The 26,299-nt window shown below is 49.7% G+C and overlaps 8 protein-coding genes across 8 annotated transcripts; 5 read left to right on the top strand and 3 right to left on the bottom strand.

Annotated features, from left to right (window-relative positions):
- Window positions 1-256: 256 nt before the first annotated feature.
- Window positions 257-1,832, bottom strand: BKA67DRAFT_540358 (uncharacterized protein; the record flags this gene model as incomplete). The annotated part of the gene is made up of 2 exons (XM_046100766.1): window positions 257-1,482; window positions 1,532-1,832. 2 exons carry the CDS (start codon window positions 1,830-1,832, stop codon window positions 257-259), a joined length of 1,527 nt encoding a protein of 508 aa, XP_045953400.1.
- Window positions 1,833-3,063: 1,231 nt separating this feature from the next.
- BKA67DRAFT_650097 (uncharacterized protein) lies at window positions 3,064-3,878 on the top strand. The gene has a single exon (XM_046106039.1). The coding sequence runs from the start codon at window positions 3,222-3,224 to the stop codon at window positions 3,549-3,551; it is 330 nt and encodes a 109-aa protein (XP_045953399.1). The 5' UTR covers window positions 3,064-3,221; the 3' UTR covers window positions 3,552-3,878.
- Window positions 3,879-4,642: 764 nt separating this feature from the next.
- On the top strand, window positions 4,643-6,788 carry BKA67DRAFT_540356 (fungal-specific transcription factor domain-containing protein; the record flags this gene model as incomplete). The annotated part of the gene is made up of 6 exons (XM_046100765.1): window positions 4,643-4,700; window positions 4,783-4,795; window positions 4,871-4,880; window positions 4,959-5,762; window positions 5,815-5,925; window positions 5,982-6,788. The coding sequence occupies 6 exons, from the start codon at window positions 4,643-4,645 to the stop codon at window positions 6,786-6,788; spliced, it is 1,803 nt and encodes a 600-aa protein (XP_045953398.1).
- Window positions 6,789-9,033: 2,245 nt separating this feature from the next.
- On the top strand, window positions 9,034-12,851 carry BKA67DRAFT_418313 (fungal-specific transcription factor domain-containing protein). The gene is made up of 3 exons (XM_046096800.1): window positions 9,034-9,393; window positions 9,595-12,185; window positions 12,348-12,851. The coding sequence occupies exons 1-3, from the start codon at window positions 9,293-9,295 to the stop codon at window positions 12,677-12,679; spliced, it is 3,024 nt and encodes a 1,007-aa protein (XP_045953397.1). The 5' UTR covers window positions 9,034-9,292; the 3' UTR covers window positions 12,680-12,851.
- A 550-nt stretch (window positions 12,852-13,401) lies between these two features.
- On the top strand, window positions 13,402-14,326 carry BKA67DRAFT_580803 (uncharacterized protein). The gene is made up of 2 exons (XM_046103885.1): window positions 13,402-13,721; window positions 13,797-14,326. The coding sequence occupies exons 1-2, from the start codon at window positions 13,604-13,606 to the stop codon at window positions 13,922-13,924; spliced, it is 246 nt and encodes an 81-aa protein (XP_045953396.1). The 5' UTR covers window positions 13,402-13,603; the 3' UTR covers window positions 13,925-14,326.
- Window positions 14,327-14,421: 95 nt separating this feature from the next.
- On the bottom strand, window positions 14,422-15,471 carry BKA67DRAFT_540354 (uncharacterized protein; the record flags this gene model as incomplete). Its single annotated transcript, XM_046100764.1, has 1 exon — window positions 14,422-15,471. One exon carries the CDS (start codon window positions 15,469-15,471, stop codon window positions 14,422-14,424), a length of 1,050 nt encoding a protein of 349 aa, XP_045953395.1.
- A 453-nt stretch (window positions 15,472-15,924) lies between these two features.
- On the bottom strand, window positions 15,925-17,690 carry BKA67DRAFT_540353 (uncharacterized protein; the record flags this gene model as incomplete). Its single annotated transcript, XM_046100763.1, has 2 exons — window positions 15,925-16,106; window positions 16,346-17,690. The coding sequence occupies 2 exons, from the start codon at window positions 17,688-17,690 to the stop codon at window positions 15,925-15,927; spliced, it is 1,527 nt and encodes a 508-aa protein (XP_045953394.1).
- Window positions 17,691-23,869: 6,179 nt separating this feature from the next.
- Window positions 23,870-25,681, top strand: BKA67DRAFT_525448 (auxin efflux carrier; the record flags this gene model as incomplete). Its single annotated transcript, XM_046098666.1, has 2 exons — window positions 23,870-25,563; window positions 25,618-25,681. 2 exons carry the CDS (start codon window positions 23,870-23,872, stop codon window positions 25,679-25,681), a joined length of 1,758 nt encoding a protein of 585 aa, XP_045953393.1.
- Window positions 25,682-26,299: the final 618 nt, after the last annotated feature.

The following is a 26,299-nucleotide window of genomic DNA, read 5'->3' as shown; positions in this document are numbered from 1 at the left end:
CCGGATGTGCTCTCTATACCTAAACTCCCCATGACATATGTAGACAGGTAACCTTTGCTCCTTTGCGCATTTTAGCACGCATGTGATACAAAACTCCTCCAATGCAAACCGCGGCTTTTCCAGCACAAACAACAGGGGTATAAAGTGGATATTCTCAGATGTGACAAACGTGGAAGTAGGAAAGGGTTATTAAAAATGACATGGTCATGAATCCTCCCAAGCGACATTCAGTCTTGTCTCGAATCTGTTCAAGTTCTTATTTCTCAGGTGTGCTTGGCGAATATCCGGAGTGCGGTCTTGCGGCGGTCTGCCCGACTTGCTTGTTCGAGGGACCGTAGTAGCCGTGAAGTTCATTAATTTCATTAAGAGTGGATAACAGCGCCACCGCTGGCCCATTGCTCTCGCTGCGTCCCCGTTGGTGAGGATCACTACTGCGTCGAATATGGGCAGCGGCCGGCCTCATTGCACCACTACTCGCTCGCCTCCTTGCAGCTGCAGCCTGGCTTGCGTCGAGTTCGGAGTATCCATGCTGCCCGTCTGCACTACCGCTGACTTCACTAGCATAACTCCAGTGCCTATTGGTATGAGGACCTGAAGTTTGAGAATCATAGCTAGTACGATGCAACGAGCTTTGAGATACTTGATACTGGCTAGCGGGATCGTAGTGGCCCTCAGGTGCCGAATCAACGCTATGATGCCTCGCCCCGTTGTCTAAGTCTGGGACGGGATTGTACTGGCCTGGCCATACTGGTGGAGTTGAGGGTCCTGAACCCAAACCTGTACTTCTAACCGGCGATGGGTATCTACCGTCGCCGCTTGAGTCAGAACGTGTACGGAGATGTACGGGACGAGTGCTTTTTGGTGGTTCGAGCATTAGAGGATCGATCTCGTTGCCATAAACATCAATTTCCGTTACCGTAGTCGTCACGGCCACACCAGGTTTGGAGGAAGTTACGGTCTCGTTCGCAGCTGATGTTCCGTGCCTCTCTTTAAGGATCTTGGCATTCTTTCTCAAGCGACGCATGATAATGATGGCGGCCACGATGATGGCAATGATAATAGCCACCACACCACCGATTACGCCCCCAAGCTGGGCTTGACTCAAGCCTCCACTGCTCGTAGATGTTTCGATTGCTACCATCTTCGCAATTGTACTCTGCTTGTAGCCCGCGACAGCATCCGCGGTCGTTTTCAAAACAGTGGCTGATGGTGTTATGACAGTAGTGTATGTAAACAACGAAGTGATTTCACTTCCAGCCGAGTTAGTTGTGGTGACTTCTTTGGACACAGGATAAGTGCTAGGCTCTGTTGAATAGCAACCGTTCCCGGGTTTACAGCCCATACCGATGGGACAACAACCACCATCCAGAGACGCCGGACACATAAAATAACTTTGTGGACATGTCGATGTGGTAGATAGCCCCGCAGGCGGATCGCACAAGCCGTTTTTAAGACAGATATAACCGCTTGGGCAGCACATTCCTGAACGCACAATTAGTATGACAATCATGCCAGTTTCTGTCGCACTCACCTGGAGTATCATTTCCGCAAGCATAGTAGCCGGACGCTGAGCAGGCAGTTGTTGGTCCAGCTGTTGTCGCATAGCAATAAGTTGATGCGCAAGCATAATTGCTCGGGCAGCAGTCGCCGCCTTCTGCTGCGGGGCATAGAGACCACCCAGCTGTGCATGTGGTGTCGCGACCGCGCAGAGCACGATGTTCTTTTTCTAGTCGATGAACTTGATAATGGCCATCTTGACTTGCACACAACGGTTCTATTGTCGCGAAGAGCACGAATGTCACGCAATTCCGGTAATCCCGAAGTCCGCGCATTGTATCGAATACACAGCTGGTAATTATCTGTCGAACGGGTGAGATATATCCAGTCCGCAATTCGGCCAGCTGAGGAATTCAATGCACCTCGAAGACGAGCGAGCCGAAATCTTCGTGGCAATTTGCGTATCAAACAGAACAAGCAGCGACGAAGTCTTGCGCAGAGGCTGCATTCAAGCAACCGCTGTCCCAGCCCAGACACTGGCGTTCTCGATGGGAACTTACTGGTCACGATAACGGCGGGAGGATTCGCGGGCTGATTGCGCGGTCGTGCTCCGTCGAAGATAAAACGGGCAAACCTTATTCGAGATAAGTCGGGGCTGGGAACAAGTAAGATGGCTACATGTGCTACCGGTCTTTGTGAATTACTACCGCCGTGCGTCCGTTTCGATGTGCTGGTTTTTTCTTGTCGGTCGATGTAATGTGCCGGAAGACAAAACGATCTGAGGCGGGACGGGCACTTCAGCAATGGGACTTTTGGAAGCAGATCAGCGGACCGACTGCTGAGAACTATCTGATCTGCATGTTGGATACATGGTGTGGGTAGGCCTGACCAACAGCAGCGACTGTCCAGGCTGCGATCACGACTCCCCGGTTCAGCCCCCAGTGGGCAACTGCAACCCTCGACAAAATGCAGCGGGTGAATCGCCAATGGTGGACACCTCCGAGACAGTGTCAGCATCGGGATGCCCTACGATTGGTTCGGGTGTCAGAAGTGCTCACACCTCTATGGGACAGAAATATAGTCAGATCTCGATGCCATGAAGGGACTCGCACACCTCACCGTTTATGGAAGTCGCAGTCCAATCCATTTTGACACATTGCAGTCTGGCTGCCACGAAATTCATCTGCCTCTCGCACGTCGTGGTGAAAGTCAACTCGAGAGCACCATGCCACTTGTTCAAAATGTAGCACGAAATCCCTTGGATGTATTCTCGAGGCTAGGTCAGCTGCATCTATTGAGCTATGCAGGTAAGCAGCATGGTGCTGCGACAACAAATCGTGGGGACTTTAAGATCTACGATTGGCGTCGTTGTGCTTTCGGCGTTATGTATGTCATCAATGTGATGGTATCAATGAGTACGTAGTACAAAAGAAGTGATGGCATTGCCGCAACACTAACCTAAAGCATGGTTAAGTCGAGAATGCCGTGGCATCACATTCACAGATATTTAGTACTACCGCTGTGTTAATCCACGGCTAGGATGATGGAAATTGGTTTACGTTATGACCAAAACGGAGGTTATATTCCGGGACCTGATGCGAGATCTTGATTTCCTAGAGGGAAATATCTTACGTGACCAGCACTTAACTAACCTATAGTTCTCAAATCCTTGAAGCCAAATGGCATAACGTACTTGCTGCTTCACTCGCCTGGCTTTTGTAGATATGAGCGAAGCAGCGCAACTTGTCTTCTTTCTTCTAATTCCAGCGGTCTGGGACACCTTCGGCAGCTTCCGCAAAGCTGTGGGGAGATTTCAACAGATGTCTCACCCCCAAGCGGGGAATCTGAATCCGACTCCAGACTCCGCTCCGCAGCGCATGCGACGTGGTGCAATGCAATGCAATAAAACCTTTTTCTTCCCTGTGAGCTGGCGATACAGAAAATACGCTGTTGGCTACCGAGAAACCCCATATCAAGACCCCAATTCGAGGCTCAAATTACGGTACGAGGAAATCAGAATGAGTCCCAAGAGCCAACTAACCTTGGTTACATGATTATTCATTTATTCTGCGGCACCCAGAGCGGACGTCGTTTGTAGTCAATGGTCCGTTGGTGGGCCTTTTGCATCCACCAGGAAGTCCATCTCACCTGAGTCGCCTTTAAGTGACCAGATCTCCCAACTGCAACTGATCATACTAGACTAGACCAACCTAGGGCAGATGTGTTCAATTAAAGGGGTCCGGAGCCGCCCCGCGTTTTGTCTTTTAAGGTTCTTCTAGAAATATTCCAAGATCGTCAAACAACCAAGGTAAGGATTGAAGGCAAGGTGGACTTGGCACTTGTTTGGGAGGGAAGCAGATCTTACGCCTCCGGAAACTGTTGGTCTAGGTTAGGTCATTGTGTTACTTGACAAGGGCCCTTTACACTTTATTTCAGGTGTGGTGGACTGCTGGAATTGCGGAGAAAATAGGCCGTAATCTCCTCCGCACTCAGAATGCAACCCTGCACCAGGCGTTGGCGGCTAGCGTAACTGGTAGCTGGTCAAGCTCAAGTTGACCTGGAAGTCTTCGCCCCAGCAGTGAGCTGTGATAGGCTTGTCTGGGATATTTATCGGATAGCTCCCACCGGTTCCACCGCCCCCCTCCATCCCCTCACTCTAAGCCCTTGCAGCTTTCCCAAGAAGGGCCTGAAATGTGGTCACGATGTTGAATTGGAACCGCCTTGGCCTTCATTGGAAATTTTTAGCTTCTGCCATGGCTCGTAAAGGGAGACTCAAACCCTTCGCATTGCATCTGCCCCCGTCGTTTCAACCTCTTATTATTATCTGATCTGCACTCCCCAATATATACCGCTGCTTATTGCGCCTCTACGACTGCTCTGATCACTTTCTGGCTCGCTGACTAACTTAACTTAGCCCATGTCACATCGTATTCCCCAGATTGATCGTCCAAGGAACATTGTAGTCGCAAAACCCCAGCCATCATCTCTCTGCAGAGCAGCCTTCGGATGTGTGCATTACCTGAATTTGTACCACCAACGTTAAACCGTCACCTCCGTATGACGGCTCCTAGTTCCGCCTGAATGGAGACAACATTAGTACTGCTTGAAAGCTGTTGGGAATTTGGATAGTCGGCAGTCGGGCATCATGTTGCTATACACAAGAGTGGCAGCGCCAAAGCAGCCCAAAAGACGCTCGCGCGCCGGTGAGTTGACCTCCACAACTTCGATCCGTAGAGTTGGGATCCTTCGCTTTCGAGGCAATGCTAACTGAACATGTGTATGTAGGCTGTACATCTTGGTAAGCCTTTTATTACTCCCCCCTCCTTCTTCGCTATAGTTGATTGCGACAAGTGGACGCTAACACGCTGCGAAGCAAGGAAAAGGTGAGTGTCCTGCCTTCTACCTGCGCTCTTATCGTGAATCATCCCAAGCACTGTTCTAACTTGTATGTTTCGCTTTAGAAGAAGAAATGCGACGAACGCCGGCCGCAATGCGCTCGTTGCGCGGAAAGATCGCTGCCATGCACTTATGAAGCAGTCAAGCCTCGGCAACGCAGGAAAAGAGACTCGGACGCCGGCCTGACTTTGGAAACCCAATCAACACAACAAAACGAATTTGACGACGAACCATGGCAGGTTGAGGACGACGTGGAAGAAATATGCAGAGATGATATTAGTCTCGGCGGTAGCATACTGGAAACCTCGTCTATTAGCACCACGGATATCCTCTTGTCACCGACGACCAAGAGCGTCTTTAATTTCTACGACGACGAAGGCAGTAACACAGGAACCGCCAGCCGACACGGTTCTCTGGTACGCCGGGGTTCCAAATTCAGTACCACCTCCTCCAATCCGCTCTGTCTGCCTCCAGATTTGGCGCTGATTGCGCCATGCCCACTGAGCTCCCCAACTCTAGACTTCTGCATCCCTGCTTTTGCCGAGTTCTCCGACCGTTCGAACCGGCGAGCTCTCGTTGACCACTTTTGCAACGTGCTCTCTCATCTGATAGTGTTCAGGGAAGAGTCGGGCAACCCGTTCCAGCAGCTCGTGCTGCCGCTGTCCTATAATAGCACTCCTGTCATGAATGCCATATATGCTTTGGCAAGCGCCCACCTTGAGTATCGAGGTGTTCCGACTGGCGAAAAATCTCTGTACTTTCATAATGAGGCCATCCAGGGTCTTGCGCAACTCATCGAGGGGGGAAACAAGGCCAACCATAAGAACGAGCTTCTTGCTGCCATCATGCTGTTGGTGTACTACGAAGTTGTAAGTTTGCCAATATCTTGGATCGAGCGTTACACATTTTAATACTGCCTAGTTGGTCCAGAAAGGGCGTTCCAACATAGTCGACGGTCACCTCAGAGGGGCGTTGACGATCATGGAGTCGTCTCCTGGAGACCTCAGTCCAACGAGCATCTTTTTAGAACGAGTAAGCTGACTGAAGTCTACCCCCCCCTGTTTGATAAGTCCTTAACCATAAGCCAGGCGTTTCGATTCTACGATGTGATTACAGCCTTGTCGCTGGGCACAGCACCAATCGCCACAGCACCTGCTGCTGGTTGCTTGATGCCACTGCCTCCTCTTGATGCTTCTGCGGCATCGCCCTTGAGTAATGTTGACACATTGCTGGGTATGGCAACTACCCTGTGGCCAATACTGCACAGGCTATCGAATCTCTTCTCGTTGAAGCACGAACTCGACGTCGTCAAATCTTACCAAGCCTCCAAAATCGCAGTGCTGCGAACGGAGTTCGAGACAACATCGAGGGCCATTGAGACCGCGCTAGATCGCTGGCAGCCAAGCCTTCCACCAAAGGTTATTTTAATAAATGGTCAGCTGGGGACTGTTGATGGCCAGGACATGCCTGAGCGGGATCTCCTTCATTCGATTTTCTATAATGCAATGGCTTACCGCCACAGCGCATTCGTCTACCTATATCGGACCATCTATGGCTACTCGCCGAATCATGTGCTAGTACAAAGGCATGTTCATGACTCACTAGTGTACTGCTCGCAATGTGTTTCCTTCAAAGGGCCAATGGGCGCTCTTCTTTGGCCGCTATTTGTCGCGGCGTGCGAAGCCATCACCGAGGAGGACAAAGCGTTGGCAGAACGGACATTTGGCGAATACGATACCCATCAGGGTATGACGAACATCGACAATGCCTGGGGAGTAGTTAGAGAGGTTTGGAAACAGCATGACCTCTTGAGCGTAACTCCGTATGGCGCGAAAGACGCAGGTCTGTGGAGGAGAGTGAGCAAGGAAATGGGCATCTGTATTGTTCTTGGATAAGGCACATAAACCGGGGCGGCTGGGCTGATGTGGCGTTGTTTCAAAAGTTTCGAGGCGTTCTAGGGCGAATGGATACCACGGGCTCGGTGCAAGATAAAGTTCTAACTCTCCAGAGGCTATTGAAGTATGAGGACCGGCGTCACGATAGGTCATGAACACATGGTACAGACAAAACATGAGCTTGTCAAAAGCAAAATAATTGAGCTTGTATACTACACAACATGTACTATATCCTTAATCTCGAGCGCAGTATTGTTAGCTCGGGCACGGGCATATACTTCTTGTGCTGGGAACCGGTGCGTGTTTCCGCTTTACATTACTCTTTCCTAGCATCGAAGAGCGCCGGGCACCTTGTCTAGGTTCCTTTCGGAGTCCTAGACTTGCTTTTGATCTCTCGTAAAAACTCTCCATCGTTCGCTTGGTGACTTTTGATAACGTTTTATGATCTTGATAGGATTGGTAACTCATATAATTCCTTGTCCATACCATGTAAGCTGCCATCGGCAAATATGTCACCTGAGTGTCACCCACGTTATCTCCTCATTTCGTGGATGGTGCAACATGCGGCATGTGCCTTTACCCCATCTGTGATCCTCCGGGAGAATGCCTACACTGCACTGGGAGAGACTTGTTCTATGTATTACACTCTCAGTTGTTGCAACCCCGCACCTATTTACCAACTCTGCATTGTGTGGGCAGCAAAAAAGTTCACATGCGCAATTCGAAACGCATACCTTCGTGCATGCGCGCAATCGAAAAAAAAAAAAAAAAAAACCACTTTTAAAAAAAAAAGTTTATGTCACTCAACGGTGGGACGACGACTCGTACCTTTGTGCCCGTCGTTCCATGAGATCGTGAGCGGTCAGGTATCAGTGCCCGTTAACTTTTCAGGCGCCGGTGTATTGGTTGGAAACCCGTTCTGGGGACGGTAGGCGAGCAATTGACATCACATCATGCCAGATAACGTCCCCCATGGCAAGCACGGCGAGATAAGACTCACGATAATTTTGACTTTCGTGGCAGGGGAACAGGGTCGAATCAAGATGCACACCGTTGGTGAGGACGCTCCACGCTATCCGCATGCGAACTGACGAGGCAAAAGATGTGCATTTAACCTAGTAGACTAGCCTAGGTCGCGGGTTGCGGATCTATCCTCTCAAGCCTGTCACACTAACCTTAGAGCATTGATTTCCCATCCGAAATCCGAATGAGCTTCTGTCTGCATGAGGCGTATTGTCAGATTTGGCGGATATAATGTTTGAACCTGACTCTAAACTGAGGTAAGGTTAATATAGTCTGTCGACGGTTGCATGTGCGAAGTGGACTGCTTCAGTAGATTCGCATGGTGGCTGCGCCGCCCCCCACCAAACAGGCCGGGACTCCCTCCGTAATTGCTCCTGCTTACATTACATTACAGTATTGCAGCACCACGGCATGCATGCGGCTAAGGGGTCGTAATGCTACTAGACGGCAACTATCACACCGGGGACTGGACTGGGGTGGGACTCCCCATCAGCACAAGAAGTAATTTGTTCAATAATGCGTGCAACCTTGCCAATCCGACGACAGTCCACAACGCCATTTGAATGGACTCCCTCAGCTCTTGCACTTGCATTGCAGCTAGACCAACTGTACTATGACCTTGGGAAGTCCTAGGTAGGCGGAACAATTGCGAGAACCCCCCGATCGTCCATCTTTTGCGAGCAATTCCCAGCCAATTGGTCGTTCCCTTCATTGTCCATAGAGTCCTCACTCCGCTAGGGTCTTGGGCCTTGGATCTTCTTTGGACCTTGTTCACCTGTAAGCTGCGCTGGCGACGATCTCTCCAAGAGCCCTTATCTTGTTTGCATCCCTCAGCACTTGATCGCCTACTCTTCACCCTAGTTTCTAACAGCATTCTGATGTAGCCGGTGGCTTGTAACGGTACATTAGCATCACGGCGAACGGCACAATTATATGACCACACATGGCACTTGTGCATGTCATTTCTTACATGAGTTTGCCCAAGTCACCTGGTTCCTCAAGAATTCATCAACAAGGCATCACCCCCTAGACTGCCTGTAACTTGCTTTGTCAATTCACCGACCGCCGGCACCTTTACATAACAAACCTCAGTGCATACGTCTTGCTGCAATGATTTCAATCACAATCATCCGCACAAACACCTGGAGACGACGGGGTCTTTAGCCTTACAGAAACCTCTGCACCGTCAGAACGGGAGGGAAGTCTTCCGAACTGAGCACGGCTGCACAAGACTTTTGCGACACAGGCCCACGAGCTATCCTTGACGACCGAGGACACGGCAATACACAACCACGAGAAACCGCATCATTGCCGGTAGGAGGACAAGAGTCCTGAGGGATCGACAGCACGGTTAAGATTGGATGCAAAACCCCACACTTTTCATCATCGCCTAGATCTAGCCTAGGTCCTCTGGGGCCTTAGTATCATGGTGATTTACTAAGCTCTCTTCCAAGAGCTCAACTCCAATCCCTCTAAGCATCATGGCCACCAATTCCAATGGCAACCCGGCGCAACCCAAGACAATACGCTTTGTTAACAACCAAGGGCAACCTCCACAAAAGCGCAGGAGAATCAATGCTGCGTAAGCCTTTGACATCCCTCTATATACACGTCATGACAATGTCCATTGATGAGCTGCTAAGTTACCTTATGGAGCAAAAGTGATTCTTCCTTGCGCCGGCCCTGTAGTTCAGGCAAGCTCATGCAACCTGAGACCCACCTATTAGAGGGGCAGAAGATTATATAGAAAAGCGTCCACTAACTGTGCTCTTCATCGCGACAGTTGTTTGACTTGCCGAAGACGGAAAACGCGATGCGCAGGCGAACAACCCGAGTGCACGACTTGCATCAAGAACGGCCACAAGTGTCTTGGATATACAGACCTGCCAGTTCAGGAGAGGAAGAGAGACTCGGTTAGCGGGGTAAGTCCCCATGATGCCGTATTCGACAATCAGGAAGGGGAATATCCCAACGACGAGACGGTCAATGAGCAAAGACACTGCCAACAGCCCAACAACGTCATCTCGCGGCAGACCACAGAGGCCGGCGCAACCTCGTCTCAACGCTTGTCAGATTCCCCTCACCAGAGTACTCACGGACCTGTACAACTGAAGTCTGAGATCATAGACTGGGAAGAGCCACGATCCTTTACCCAGCCTGGAGCCGGCAAGCCTATTCGACGATCAACGAACCCACAACACTCGTCATTTTCGACTCAAGATGGACGCAGCCCCAGCATACGGTCTCCGACGGCACACCACAACCACAATCAGACCGAGTCTCATCGAATGCCCTACTTCCGATACTTCGGCCCAACAGCCATCGTTCCAGGCTTCAAGCAAATGGTTGTCAAGGTACATGATAGAAGGCGCAGTTCTATGTCCGCGACATCCCCTGGCTCTGGTATATCGTTTCCAAGCTTGAAATCGATACATTCCGAACACGACTATGACCAATTAGACGATGTCCCTGTATACGATCCGCATGATTCCGGCCCAGTGCATCCGCTCATATTGGAATTGATCGAGGGTTTCTTTACCCATCTTGGGTGTAATTACCCGTTTCTACAGCAGGAGAAACTCGTCAGATGGGTGAAGGAAAAGCGTGAAGAGCCAATCCTCGTGGATGCCATCTGTGCCCTGGCAGCACGATTCTCTGACTCGCCCATTCTTAATAAACCAAACAGCAAAAAACCCTCCAAGGCTGACAATGGCCATGTTTTTGCGCAGCGAGCCAAGGCCGCCACTGTTGACACTTTCCCTTGCCCTTCTGTCGCAGCTGTCCAAGCATGCCTGCTCATGGCGTATGAAGGGTTTGGCGCAGATCAAGACAGTGCTCTGTGGATGTATCTTGGTCTGGCTATCCGTATGGCTGTTGACCTGGGACTTCACAAAAAGGACGGAGTGAAATACCAAGGTGAGAAAGATGCTTGGTATACAAGGTCCTACAACAGGAAACACGCCGAGCATGATGACGACAATCACCAGAATAAGCCTACTGAGGAAGACAAGTTAAGCGAACGAGAACAGAAGCAGCTGGAGCAGGAAAGAATCGACACATTATGGGCCGTATTCATGCTTGACCGGGTCATCTCGTCTGGCACTGGCCGTCCAGTGACTCTTCGCGATGGCGATTTTGAGCTCGAGCTGCCCAAAACCCCCACAGGTACTGATGATAAGTTCTATCCAGATCCGTTCCCGGCACTGCTTCAGATCATACACCTTTATGGCAGGGTATCTGATGTGCTCAATGAAGTGGTTAACCCCAACGACCTCACAGACGAGCGAATGAACAAGCTCTTTGTGTTGGAGCATGAGTTGACCAAATTGCACCAAAACCTTCATATCAACCTCCGATTCGATGCCTTGCGTTTTCAAGAATATGTTCGGAAACAGCAAGGAACGACATTCATACTTCTGCACCTTTGGTTTCACGCGATGATTATTGTTTTACACCAACCTGCCCTGCTTGCACCTTTGATCCAGTATGACCAAGGGCGCGAGCTGGGGTCTCAAAGCCGGGAGATATCCATGTCTAGTGCAAAGACAATCGCCGACATTCTGGCATTTGCAAATCTGATTGACGCGAAGAGCTTCATCGGCAATCCTTTCACATCGCAGCCGATATATATAGCTGCGTGTGCTTTCCTGGTTGAGTCAGAAAAGACCAATGCATCCCAGCCTGTATCGAGAAATCCATCGCCCCCTTCAGAGCTTGGCATATGGGCTGTGGCTCGGGCCTCGAACGCGAGAAATGGATTTTCAGCCGAAGCACGGACGTCGAAACGGCATTTCTTGTTGGCTTCAGCTGCGAACCAGAACTACCAAGCTTGCAACAAAGCTTTACAGCAGATGCATATGTATTGGGGAGGAATCAGGTACATACTGACAGCTTTGGACCAGAAATCCGAAGGCATATGGGATTGCGAGACATACACTCGCGAAGAATATGAGAGCACCAGATTATCCAGGCATGGTGACTCTTTGCAACGTTTGATCGCAAAGGCAGAGCAAGGTGCATCTCCTACACCACAGCCACAACCGCCACCATTGGCATGGTCGCTAACCGGCACAACCAACACACCGGGTCCGAGTCTATCCCTGTTGTATCCCGCAAACAGCGCTTCGGCCACAGCGAACCCTTCGGCGACACCAGCACAACCATCCTCGGCCCCCAGTGCCCCCACAACTCCGGGGAACATGATATATGATCCAATCCGCCAAAGCCTGCCAGAGGCACCTCAGATGTATCCTCCTGCATATGGTCAGCCGAACACTTCAGCCTTGAGACACTCCGTCGCGCAAAGTCGTCCACGCCGACTGTCTAGTGTTTCAGGTACAACAATTCAGATCAATTCAAGGATCCGATTTGATGGTATGCCCCCTGATGTTGTCAGTAAGACACCAACAACACCGGACTCTAGCAATTTCCAGATTGCCCCATCCTCACAACCTCCTTTCCCTGTTCTTGCAAAAAGTTCCTACACTGCATCATCACATCCGTCTTCAGGATATGGTCCGTCTAACTACCAAGCAGGAAACTCTCCTTCGAGCACAATAACAGAGTTGAACTTGGCCAATAACAATAACGGAAACGGTACCGGTGCAAACAATGTATCATCTGGACCATTTTCTACAGATGCCGGTCCATCTAATTTCGCCCAGAGCGGTCTTGCTTCAAGCGGATACTCATATCTAGAATCGACAGGCCAAGGACTGGATATCATCAACATCGAGAATCAGACGGAATTTGGTCCAGCTCTCACTAGCTTCGGAACAGCAGAAATGGTCAGCTGGTTTGGCGAATACATGCCCAGTGATGTTCTGAGCAATCTTTACGATGATTTGGGATCATCGATGGGCCAGTAAGGCCTGATCGCTAGTTGCGAAAACCTCTACACGAGGGCTACTGCACTATGTGCTCTGGCTGATGTGCTCTAGGAAGAGGATTCGCAACTCTCACTTTTCTTCACATCCGTACATAAAGCTTGACAACGTTCTTGACCCTCACGACTAACGAATCGGCGTTTGGAGGCGCAGTAAACAAATGGCGGCCTGTTCCTTGAATAGCGTTTGTGTGGATTTTTATCACTGATCCCGGAACTTGGTTATGTGTCAGGCCGTGCAACAAGCAAATGATGTTCTATGGATTCATTTTGTTAGTACTACTATATCATTGCATGGGAGGCTGCGGAAGTCATGTTGGGAAAACTTCATGTCCACTGCGCTCTAGACAATAGTTCTTGGTTATTCGCATAACGACCAAGCGTTTGGTGTCTTATTTCCTGGGTACGACAACTTCGATATGAGTGACTCTTGGTAACAGGGGGATTTTCGAGCCCTTTCATTTGGGATCCGCTTACGACTGAATTGGATAGCTCATTTGCAGCAGTGATTGACGATGTTTTCAATTGAAATAGGGTTATTGTTGTGTTTTTGTAGTGTTTCCTGGTATCAATGAGGTAACTCATGCAAGTGAGCGCACCAGGAACCTTAACTTTGCCCCTACGTGGTCAGCCCCGTTGCTGTGGTTCGAGTCTGGGCCGGAAAGTGCACAGCCTCGAGGACGCGAGAGCAATGACGTCAAATGATCGTACCTCTAGCCTAGCGTCAACTTAGTCCGAGCTTCATCAGCTTCTATTCCAAGCTTTTTGTCCCAAGCGTCTAGATTTTAGGTCCCTCAACCTCAAATACTCAAGAGTTTATTCATTTCCCTTACTTAACGACACTGTATACTGAGTCTTGGCACTCACTTACTACATTTACAGCTTTATACATTATACTCTCGCGACAATGGCTCCAACACAGCCTGAGAACCCATCTAGACTTGCTGGCAATGAGCAGCGTCAGCAATCACCACAATCGCCAATGGAGGAGATCTCGCTCCAACCCATGGCTCCTCAACCTATGAGTACGCATTCTCTCTATCTCTCTTTCGTCCCGTAGGATCAGGTCTGGTGCCATCCGCCGGCTAACATGAAGACAGACCCTGAAGCCCCACATCCCGAGTCGCAGGAGATGGGTCTGCGTGGTGGTGATCGGGGCGGCATGTGCCCCGGACGGTTCTGCTTCTGCGTTCCTTGCCCAATACCCTGTGACTTCTGTATCATCTAAGCAGGCCAGGTGTAGAAATTGATGTTGGAATTGTTGGCTGCCGAACTGAGATGGTACGTGAGGCTTGACAAAAGAAGTTAAGGGGGATGGTTTTCTGCGGAAGCAATACAGGCAATCATGGGCTTATATCACGGGAACACGGCGAATCGATTGTTTTGAGAGGCCTGGGTGTTTTGTTTCTATTTCATGGCGAATACATTATTCTATGTTTCCTCAGTCGCTCTGCCTCACCTCGTGGTCCAAGCCCGCGTCGGTGCGACTAGCGTTCCGTGTCATTTCGTTGTTGCAACCGTAACTGCGTATTTTTAAATGCACAAACCACATGTATGAGAGAAGCACAAGTACAATGAGCTCGATGCAGGCGGAATCACTCTGCTCGAGGTCGGGGTGCGTGAGTCAGTAGATGACTTAAATGTATTATTTTGATCAGATGCTAGTTTCAACTCCGTCCCAATGCAATGCTACTTTGAAATGGTCATGGAAAAAAAAATTACTCCTTAAATATCCTTCACCTTGAGTACTGCCTTGCCAAAGTTCTCACCCTTGAAAATACCAACAAGACCCTCAGCGGCCTTGTCGATACCCTGGGTAATGTGCAACTTGGGCTTGAAGTCACCCTGAGCGATCCACTTCTGCATCTGCTCCTGGTGCTCCTGGTAGTAGGCGGGACCATAACCTTCCTTTCCGACGAGGAAACCAACGACCTCGAGCGTCTTGGCAATCAACTGGAACATGTTCTTGATGCCGTATCTTTCGGCAGGAGGGGTGTTGTAGTCACTAATCATTCCGCACACCGGAATACGGCCGTCCTTGTTCATTACCTCGAGGGCAGCCTCCAAGTGCTCACCGCCGACGTTCTCGAAGTAGATATCGATACCGTTGGGAGCGAGACGCTTCAATGCATCGGCGGGCTTCTCCGTCTTGTAGTTGAAGCCACCGTCGAAGCCCAGGTCCTTCAGGATGAAGTCAAGCTTCTCGTCTGTTCCGACGGAGCCAATGACCTTGAGACCCTCGTGTTTTGCAATCTGACCCACGACCTGGCCGACAGCACCCGCGGCCGAGCTGATGAAGATGGTCTCACCCTTCTTGGGCTTTCCGATTTTGTACAGACCGGCCCAGGCAGTGAGACCGGGCATACCCAGAGGACCGAGGAACAGATCTGCGTCCAGGTTGTGGGGGTTGTGAATCTTTCTCACACCGGACGCCTTGGGGTCGGGGAAAACCTGGTACTCAGCCAACGGTCCATACACGAGGACGAGGTCGTCGGCCTTGAAGTCGGAGCTCTCGGACTTCAGCACGCGGGAAACCGTGGCGTTGACGATGGGGCTGTCGATGTCGAAGGCGGCAGAGTAGCTCTCCGTTCCCGCCTTGCGCATCTTGCCGCGGAGGTAGGGGTCGAACGAGGCCGAGAGCACCTCGGTCGTGATGCCGCCCTGGGGAGCGGGTGCATCCTTGTCGAAGTCGCGGTCCTCGACTGCCAAGTGCTCGCCCGCGACAGGGTAGCCGACGGGGATCTTCTTGAAAACGAGAGTCTTGTTTCCAGGCATTTTCGCTGTGCTGATGTGCTAATGCGGAACCCTAGAATAAAACCGTGGATGGTGGAGTATATATAATTTGTCACTGGAATATTTGTACTTAAATATAGTAGCTTCAACGGGAAACCACAGAAACTGCACTGTTCCAGAAGGATTTACCGAGTACTTATAGATAAGAAACAATCCCATATTATTATCGGATCACAACACATCATGACGTACGCATTGTTGTATTACTAATTCATCGCTGAAGTCAAAATTTCGAGACTTCGTCTCTACCTCGGTTTCCCCACCGAGGCGGAACGCTACCGCATCGGACATTGACGATTCTGGAAGGCCCTCCGGGTGCTCAGGTACCTTCAATGGACCAAGCTTCCACCGCCGTGCGTTCTTTGCATCGCGTGCTCCGGACGGTTCTAGATCCTCCCTCGGCAGCCTCATTCATACAGTCGCAAGTCGGTGTGCCTAGGCGCGGGGTCCTGGGAACCATTGTTTCATCAGAGTGCATAGCTCATACGCGGTGTGCGCAGTAGCACGATGCGGTGCAGCAGGCAGTGCAAGAGGTTCAACCATACTCTTCGTGCGATTGGGTGCTAGAAATGCCGGTTTAACAGGTACCGGAGGACGGGGGATTTGCCCTTCGGATCCTGGAAATCGGAGGCATACCGTGGGGCGGTTTCTTTCAGGTGTCGCGACTCGTGACACATATTGATGAGGATTCTCACTGATTCGTGCGTAGTACCCACAGGATGCTCTAAGAAAAAGCCGCGCCTGAAATCTTCGGTACTTAGGTTATTTTAAATTCTGAATTCGCTCCGGATGCGAGTGTGTTTAGAATTCGATTGCATTCCACTAACACTACTGCCGCATTATTAATACAACATACGGAGCTGTCCTATGTCAGACATATTCCCGATATTCGTGAAAGCGGCATATGCCTTGCCCGCCCTGACTTCTCCTATCTGCTTCGACACCTGATCCATGAACTTCTTCTTGAGATCAGCCTCTGTCAACGGGTTCTTTAAACTGCCAATGGCATTTTCGATGTGCCTCTCGAGGGTGCTTCCGTCTTCGAACTCCACGGTGACTAGTGCTTGCGCTGTGTTGTACTTGTCGTCGTCAGTGGTAACGTTGACCTTCTTTCGCATATCGATGACCGTCGAGTTGTTCACGACATCGTCTGTGAACTGGCTAGGAGTCGCTTGGCCATAGAGATATCCGACAGCAGCTGCATGATAGATGCTGAATTTGCCCTCCAAGCCTGTTGACGGTGTTGTCTTTCCGGTCAGGACTAGGACCTGGGAGTTGACGATCAAGTTGATGGTCTTGACGGAAGAGATCGACTTCCCCTGCTGCGTGGTTTCGTTGTGGAGCTGAATAGCGCCGTCGATGGTAGGGTGCATAACTATGCCACAGGGAAACGGTTTGAACGTGTTCTTCTCGATCTCCCAAACCTCGCCCAGCTGGTCGAAATATGCTGTCACGTTCTCTCTTGTCGAAACGACATGAAGCCATCCGTATTTCGCTTCGAGTGCCTGCAGCGAGCTGGTGTAACCATTCTTGGCAAGTAGCGCGCCAAGCATTCCGCCTTGTGCGGCGCGCCCAACATGAAATGATTTCGTCATTGACCCGAAGAACTCCTGCATACCGACTACTTGAGTCGCTGCGACTCCTATGGCATTCTGCATTTCGGTCGTGCTGAGGCCGATCAGCTTTCCGACGGCGACTGCGGCACCAATTGACCCCGTCGTGCTGGTGATATGCCAGCCGACATCGTAGTGCTCCGGATATACGCTCAGTCCCAGCTTGCATTCCGCCTCAACTCCAGCAACGAATGCAGTCAGAAAGTCCTGGCCCGTAGTAGGACCCTGCCATTCAGCTACAGCCAGCAGAGCACTGGCAACAGGGCCGGCCGGGTGTATGATAGTTTCAAGGTGAGTGTCATCATAATCATCGATGTGCGATGCGATGCCGTTGACCAACGCGGCCAGCTGGGCATCCGCGTATGTCTCTCCGATGGACCCGTTCGAGCCAAGAATACTCGAGGTTGGTGGCCCGCCGAAGAAAGCTTGTGTAGTGGCTTGCGCAATGCCGGGGGCGTCTTGGCCGTATCCACCTATGGCGCATCCAGCCCAGTTATAGACACTTTTGACAGCCGAGTCTACCACTGATGGTGTTAGATCGGCGTATGTCAGGTTTGTGGCCCAGGAGGCCAGTGTGAGAGTTGCCATTGCTATTTGTCCAGCTTGTCATTATTGCTTTGACTGCAGCAAAACATCATGTTTGCCCCCTGGTACAGCTCCTGCCAGGATTATATATTCAAAGAAACGTCGAAAGCGGAGAGATCCTTTGACGATGCTCCAGAGTGCTAATCTTTGCTGTAATGATGTCAGAACTCCGGGTTTGACTGCCCGTGATCGTCACCTTAGCTCCGCGCCGAGCGACTCCGAGGCCCTATACAACTACCCCGCATCAAGTATAGGAGTTGTGTGGAAGGCATCTCACGAAAGCAATGAGCGCATGGAAAATAGCTCTTCGGATAGCAGTCCCGATAATGGGCGGTGAATGACGGACTCCGTAGGAACTTACCACAAAGGGATTGCAATTCAGTATTTGAGAATAGTGCGAAATCAGTTTCAAGAAATATCATAGGCTGGCCCAACCAATATTGTGGCCTCAAATGACCATGTTCGCTACTCCATATCGCATAACTATCACAGAGAATTGGCAGTAATCGTCCATCTCTATATCGATCGTGTCGAGATACTTGCCACATATTTAGCATGATCGAAACCTCATTTTCAATACACATGAGGGGCGCTCTGCATCGGATGGTTCACGATATGGGCTGAATACACACGATCAATACGAGTAGGTCAGTTGGTGCAGTATGATTTTTGGCGTGTCGTGAGGATGATCCCAGCCCGTTTTGAGATTTTACTTATTTGAATGACGCGGGGTCGCTGATTTTCACTTATGGTCACCATGAGATACGTTAGAATACGAGGTTGTCTGATCAAGTAAAAATGAATGATACTGATCATGTTACTGTTTTGGTCGTACGCAGAGCCAGCACTGAGCGATTTGTCGTACTCCCATGATTTCGCACAGTTTTCGAGGCATTCTGCATGGAGCATCGCCTTCCCTCCGCCTCAGAATTGTCTCGACAAGGCAGGTTTTTTTTTTTTTTTTTTTTTCTTTTTCGCATATTTACTTTTGAGAGGTCCTGCTTCGACAAGTCGACACTAAGAAACTGCCTACCAGTCCCCTTAGTCTCGAGTTCTAGCCAGAAAAGAAATTTGCGAATTTAGCTTAGACGAGATGTTCACGCAGAGAGCCAGAAGTGTGAAGACAGTCTGATTCCGTCATCAAGACGAACCCCAAATTCCGGACGTACATGTTTGTAACTATCGTTGTCAACCACGAACGTCAAGATGGACCCAGTAAGTGCAGTTGATATGACTGCCGGAATTCTCCAATTCGTGGAATTCGGATCACACTTGATGTTGAGATGCATCAGGCTGTATAAGTCATCGAGCAGTGCCGGTGAGGACAATATTGGCCATGAAAAGGCCGTTCAGCGCACGAACACACTTCTGCGTTTATTCAACGGAACGTAAAATGGATCACCATTCGCATCAAATCTCCGAAGAATGTGGAAAGCTCAGCCACGAGCTAATTGTGCATACGCACCTTGTTCGTTGACAAACTGAGAATTAATGAACACATCCACTTATCAAAGATTACACCTATCGATTATGCTAATTTGTTATACGTCCACTTCTGGGATTGTGTAGGCTTATTCATACCTTCGCTATCCTTTTGGCATAACTTATTTAAGTTTGCACGAGACAGAAGTAATAGTATGTAATACCAGGAGTTAGTCGAGCGTGGTATTTGCTGAACGTTAGGTTCCTAAAGGTTATGTCTGTTACTTCTAGTTATTACTCCTGCAGAAATTCGAACGCTTGATTCTTAATAGATTACTGAAACGATATATAGACCAGTAACCTGCCCCCCGGGCGCTAGTACAACGTTACTGTTCGAGGACAATAAAGGACAACGACTCAATCACTCTAGTGACAATGGTACGATTGTGTACGTGAAGAATAAAAATTAATTGCTCGTATCGAAACGTGCCAAATATCGCCTGCCTCGAGCTCGGCCAAGCTCCCAAGCTTTGAGGTCCAACTTCGACCTCTCCCTCTCAACATCTCGCAATATGTCATCAAAGTTGAGCGCACTCTTAGGTCTCGGCGGCATGTACGACCCTAGCATAGGTGTTTGGGCTTCAGGAAAACATACAATCTTCTCATCACATGCCATGATTCTCAAGGAATGATGAGGCATCTTGGGTGTAGGTCTATGGTCGACTGCTGGATTAGGAATAGGCGACAAAGCTGGCCTCGAGGTAAGCTGCTGCCTTGACATATGCACGGGAAATATCTCGTCTCCTTCCAGCTCAGCTTGACCCTGGGCGGTTTCGGAAGGGACGTTTCCTTCAAGCTCGGCGGTGTGCCCGCTCAGGCATGGTTGCGCCGGTGCGACTATACCGGGTACTTCGAGCTCGTATTATGGAACACAGATTCTCTGCACATGAGTACCCTCTAACTCAAATCGCTCACTGCTAGCAGTGGCGGTAGCCTTTGTATTTCCATAATTTTTGTCTCTTGGCGTTTGAGTATCGAGGCTATCAACAGGTGTGGATATCTCCGAGTATTGGTAAGCGTATGGGTCTGTATAGAGCCAGGGCGCATCGTTGCAGGCCATATTGACTAAGGTTAGTCTAGAAAGAAGAGCGGCTACGGAAATTAGAAAGTGTAATCTTACGGTGGCGAAAAAGAGGTCAGATAAAAGAAACAAATAATCGAACGAGGTTGCGTGGAGCTGTGAATCGATGTTTGTTAATAGTTCTGAGGGAGAAAGTGAGGACGGCGCACTAGCTTCGAATGTTGGCCCTCGAACAAACTTCTACAGTAGCCTCGTTCTCTTTTACAATGTCAACAGAGTAAACTAATTAATGCGAAGAGTCTTTAACGGCAAAGGAAGCCAGAATATGGTTAAGAACCATGAAATGCAAGAACCGCGGTAACAATCTAAACGTCAGGGTAGCGCCAATCTACAATTGCAAGGCTACATAGAATATGGTTAGAGTTAGCTTTACTCTATACTATGTGTATGGCTAGCCACGTTAGATACCTCTTGAGGGGTTGTAGCGCTTACAGCCGCTGAACGTTAAAATGAATCCACACACACATATTACCATTATTTTATGATTCGCTTCCCACAGCTTTTCGCGTTATTTCTTTATAGAGATTCATTATTACAAACTCGCCATATTACATTCCGTTTAAAGCCTCATACCATTCAGTGTGCAGTCCAACCGTATGATCAAGAGTTTGAAAGTAGTAATTAATGAGCGACTTATGTGAGTACCAAGCAAGTTCGACTGACTAGGATTCTACACCATTCTTGATGATAAACAATCACCCTTAGTCGATGGCCATCAATAGTGCAGTAATTATATGAATGCCACTCTAGTTTTTCATGTCCGCATCTAGGACTGCCGTGGACGGTGCTACACATTTCGGGTCGATGGTTGCTCAATCGCCTGGCGGGTTTGTGGACAGCACAGGCATAAGGAATTGAGACTATGTAGAGCAAGTCACAGTCAACGCCAGGCCGTGGTCGAGACACGCTAGAGATGTAAACATATATATCGGAAAGACCGGGCAGTGCTTACCTGCCACGGTCCTGCGAGGGTATACAACCTCGAAATCTCAGCACAACTTTGATGAGCTGGGCATATCAGAATGAGTTCAATTCATTCTCTGATATTGTTCCTCAGAATCGGGCGATTGCTACATACATGACCGACAAGTCATAAAATTATAACATGAGACACTAGGTATTATTTCGACGATCAAGTGTCGATGTACCGTGCGGTATACTATGGTCCCGCATTGTTGAATATATCCCGTACTTAAAAGCGGTTCCATAGCTTCTGGTATAACACCTTGCCTCAGCGGATGCGTTTGGAAATATGCACTAAGCCAATACTTCACACGATTTGCAGAAGTGTCCCAATATTTAATTGTTGCCAAGCGGCTTCCGATAGACTGTGGTGCTGTGCTGTAACGCATCCGTATGTTGGCTAGACACAACCTAGTGTCCTGTCCAAGCGGAAGCAAAGTACATTTAATAAGACCAAGGAAGCCTGTAAGGTGTTACCGGTAACACCTTGGACGTATTAAAGCGCGAGACCTAGGTTGGTAGTTGCGCGTACGGGGCGCAATGAAGCAGCACAAGTATTGGCGGAAACTGGAAATTTTGGAGATTTTCCTGTTTACTGAATCGATGTGACGAGACAGTTCAGTCCAGGATATGGCCAGACTTTCCGAGGGCTGTAACTATCCGTCAGTGATTAGAATTTAGATCGTGGAAATATTTCAAGGCCATGTCAAGATGGTGTGCTCGTCGACTGCAATGAACCATGGAATCGAGGGGGAACATTAACATGATTATGTACCTAGCACGCTTCAGCGTCTCCTATTATTGGAACAGGTCCAATAGATGTAGGTGCTCCACTAGTCTTGAATGATGAGCAGGGTACTTAGGCGCGTTACGTCAGTTAACTTACGTAGGAAGCCTGACTTCACTGCATCTCACACACCAAAGCTAAATAACATCACGATATTTGGCTTCCAGACGATGCGATAAATACACTCAGACATTAGTGGAGCGATTTGCAATTTCTGGTGTCACCAGGAAGAGGCAACCAAGCTATTCTTGATTCGCCCTAAGCAATGCCACGACGACTCGCCGCAACACAAAGCACAATCCCGTCTTCTCGGCATCGACTTGGCTGACGGTCTGGCTCTACTTGGCGCAATGACGATGGAAGATTGGGAAGCTTTGTTGGAAGCGCAGCTGGCAAATGGGCCGGAGGGTCCCATTATTACATGAGACCAGTGGTGGGTAGCTGGGGGTCGGAGCCAGCAAACGGGGACGAGACTGGGGCTGATAACGTCAGTTGGTCGTAACTTAAATGATGTTGCGACGACGATACTAGTATTGTAATTAGTGCAGCGCAGTCAACAGTCCAGCTCTCCTGACGGCGACGGCGAAGTACTGTCAAGCTTGAACCGAGTTGCTCGTGACACAAGTGCAGTTATAATAGTCTTCCTTTTGGCCTAAACTAAAAGTAGCCTTCATTGCTTGACCGTCTTAGTAAAGAGTCAGTGAGTTGTTGCCATCATGTTTCCCACAAAGCTTTGCAGAACAAAGTTCATGACGCGCCTGGGCATTTCGAAGTGCGCACGTAACACGGTAACACACACATGGAATCAGCGTCAGTGAGAAAAACCTGGACAAATGCACCGCCCCCAGCACTTTGGCTGCCGCCCATTCGGGCCCAGGCGCTGCTGGCTGTGCTTGGCTTTAACTACGTACCAAGCAGGTTAGCAGGTTAGTTACTAGGTTACTGCACTGTAGGCAGTGTGGCAGTCTTGTCACTGATGAAGGTCTGCAGCGTGGCGCCCCTTGCGACGCTAGTAGTGCTACCCAGGGCTGCCAGGGTACCTACCGGGCCTGTCGGAATTTGAAGTCGAACTCGAAATGGCACTGGAGGGCTGGGATGGGATCTGGGGGGCAACTTGCAGGGCCTGTCTCGGGCCTGTTTGTTATCAATCAGTCCAAGCCGCCTAAGATCTGCAGGCACCGAAAAAACGCCACCGGCGCATTGCACGAAACAATCTCAGTCCGTCCTGCTTGCTGCCAAGGTCACCGTGTATGTACACGCACTTCTGGTTGCCATCTCGATCTGTCCCACCATCTTTGTTCATACGTTCCACGACAGTGAGAAACATACCAGGCGTCCTCGTGGTTTTCCAGAACAATTGGCTCAATTGGCCAAATCAATAGAATTACTGCCTCATAGCCCTCTTCCTTTTCTTTGACCTTTCAATCTTTGTCCTTAATTACTTATTTTCACAGCTGGTCTGAAACCACCTCAATACGTCACTTTTCCCACGGTAGCGCGAGAGCACATATTCGACAAAGCTCAACGCAAAATCCACTCGACTTGTCCTCACTCCCTCCAAAAAGGCATCCAGGAGCTCCTCTCGAGACCTACGATAGCGAACAGCTGTTTTAATTCTGTGGGTTGCCATAGCAGTAGTACCTTGAAACGGAAACTTTGGCGACAAGAGCACCGAAACCAAAGCCATCAGGAATTCGGCGCGCGTCTGAACCACAACCATCGTGAACCTTGGCTGAAGATCACCAAACCACAACCCAGCTTGGATCATTTCTTGCTTCTTGCTTTGCATCTGATCAGGGTATACAGACGAGTTCGCACACTCACCTCCCGACGAATAAATAGTACACCCAGCGCCCCGATTTACCAGAGATGGACTGGACGCTGCAAAACCCGGCGTCCATGCGCGCCAATAACGCCATGATGGGTGAATGGGCAGCAGTTCCGGATATGCCTTCCTTCATGCCTTTTAAAAAGAAGCAGCCTCACGAGTCGCATCCTTCGCTGGGTCATTTGACCCTCTTGGTCTTCGAGGCCGTTATGGAAGTCGTCTGCGTCGCTCTTCCAGGGTATATCATTGCGCGCCTGGGACACTTTGATGCCGAGAAACAGAAGTTCCTCGCCAATCTCAACGTTCAGATCTTTACGCCGTGTCTGATCTTTACTAAGCTCGCATCCCAGCTGAACGCTGACAAATTGGCCGACTTGGCCATCATCCCCATCATCTTCATTATCCAGACACTTGTTTCCTATGTCGTATCCCTCGGTGTATCCAAAGCTTGCCGGCTGAAGAAGCGCCCCGCCAACTTTGTGACTGCCATGGCCGTCTTCGGAAACTCGAATTCCCTGCCTATATCGCTCGTTCTCTCCTTGTCGCAGACAATTCAGGGATTACACTGGGACCGAATCCCCGGCGACAACGACGATGAGGTCGGTGCCAGAGGTATTTTGTATCTCATGATCTTCCAGCAACTCGGCCAGCTGGTGAGGTGGACATGGGGCTACAATGTCCTGCTTGCGCCAAGAACAGTGGAAGACCATGATGGCAACGACTACGACAGTAGTCGCACGTTGGAAGAAGGCAACCAGATTGACGAGGCTCCGCCAGGAGCTGGAGGAGTTCTCATACCCGGGCTTGATTCCGGCATTGTCGACCAGGAGGACGGGCACAGGAGTTCGGACGAGTCGGATGCGTATGAGCCCGCCGGCCGCACCCCAGTTGCTGGCACTTCCAGAGCTTCACCCAATGACTCCGAGGATGAAGGGGAAAACTCCATGCTCATTAAAAAGCCTCGCGGCCATGGTTCGAAATATAAGACTGATAACGCACCATTCGCCCTACCTCACACCGCATCCGACGACGAAATTATGTCTTTCCCTCGGATGCACGAAAGTGATGAGCTTGAAACCTCCAGCGGAGTCAAGGGCCTGATCTCGCGGACTAGTTTCAACGCCAAAAGAAGATGGGCTGTTGTCAAGACGAAAACCACTCGTGTGTCGCAGCGCGCTTTTCACGGGCTTCCTCTACCTTTGCAAGCCGTTCTGAACAAATTTGGCCACGCGCTGTCACGTTTCTTCAACGGACTTGCTGAGTTCATGAATCCTCCTCTATGGGCTATGCTTATTGCTATCATTGTGGCTTCGATTCCTGATCTACAGCGTCTATTTTTCCAGGAGGGGTCCTTCATCAAGAACAGTGTCACGTCAGCAGTGTCTTCTAGCGCAGGCGTTGCCGTGCCTTTGATTTTGGTGGTACTTGGCGCGAATCTCGCTAGGAACACCCAACCCCAAGAATCCAAGGACCCAGAGGAGGAGCAAATTGGAACTCGGCTGCTTGTGGCATCCCTGATCAGCCGCATGCTACTACCAACACTTATCATGGCACCCATCCTCGCCTTGATTGCTAAGTTCATCCCTGTCAGCATCTTGGACGACCCCATCTTCGTTATTGTGTGCTTCTTGCTCAGTGGTGCGCCAAGTGCACTTCAATTGGCACAGATATGCCAACTCAACGAGGTGTATGAGCTTGTTATGTCCAAGATATTATTCCAGAGCTATGTTATTTGGTAAGTATAGATGAACTTGCACCGTGTTGTTTGGCCGTACTGACTGTATTCAAGGATTCTACCATCGACCCTCGTACTCGTTATGCTTGCACTCGAAACTGTCGAGTGGGCTAAATAAACCTGATCCGATTGGATTGTTAAATGTACGATACAGGAGCGTTTAGTGGTTTGAAAAGAACTTCAGGGGATCGAAACATCAAAAACACACCCATACGATCCATTTGAACGGATATCGATTTGCAGCCTAGCATACGTTACGTGGCTGTATGAACGCAGTTATGCTGAAATTGGCCCCAGCCGAAAGCCAGCCTGCACATTGCAACCTCACTACAGTTTGTTCTAAGGTCAGCTGAGCACGCGAATCCTAGAACAGGACCGCGTCTATCGCAGTTCTAAACCTAGAACATCCTACAAAAACCACAAGTGTGGGTGGTGAGTTGTTGAAGGTATGAGGTTGTCTCTGAAGAACACAGCAGCTCTCATTTGGGACAGGTGCAAGCAGTAGTAATAGTCGCACATGCAAAATGCAACGCAAAGGTATAATAAGCTTTGCTACCTAGTTTTAGTGTGAAGCAGCAGCAAATAATCATGGTTCATTGAATTCGGGAATCCTTCCGATCTGCAGTGACCTTCAAACCGGGATGACTCCGACGGTCATTGGTACATGGGCCTCGGCTTTGACCACATAAAACATATGGAAGCTCTTGCGTTCAAGCATGCCACACTCAAATCTGGG

The sequence above is a fragment of the Truncatella angustata genome (genome assembly GCF_020726525.1).
Source record: "Truncatella angustata strain MPI-SDFR-AT-0073 chromosome Unknown BKA67scaffold_9, whole genome shotgun sequence".
Classification (NCBI taxonomy): domain Eukaryota; kingdom Fungi; phylum Ascomycota; class Sordariomycetes; order Amphisphaeriales; family Sporocadaceae; genus Truncatella; species Truncatella angustata.
Note: the sequence above shows the minus strand (reverse complement) of the source record. Positions and strands in the feature narration are given on the sequence as shown.

Coding starts and splice junctions, on each gene's coding strand:
- BKA67DRAFT_418313 (XM_046096800.1), top strand. CDS start 9,293: ATGGCCACCAATTCCAATGGCAACCCGGCGCAACCCAAGACAATACGC. Junction 9,394..9,594: donor CGCAGGAGAATCAATGCTGC/GTAAGCCTTTGA, acceptor TCATCGCGACAG/TTGTTTGACTTGCCGAAGAC. Junction 12,186..12,347: donor TTCAAGGATCCGATTTGATG/GTATGCCCCCTG, acceptor ACTACCAAGCAG/GAAACTCTCCTTCGAGCACA.
- BKA67DRAFT_650097 (XM_046106039.1), top strand. CDS start 3,222: ATGAGCGAAGCAGCGCAACTTGTCTTCTTTCTTCTAATTCCAGCGGTC.
- BKA67DRAFT_580803 (XM_046103885.1), top strand. CDS start 13,604: ATGGCTCCAACACAGCCTGAGAACCCATCTAGACTTGCTGGCAATGAG. Junction 13,722..13,796: donor CATGGCTCCTCAACCTATGA/GTACGCATTCTC, acceptor ACATGAAGACAG/ACCCTGAAGCCCCACATCCC.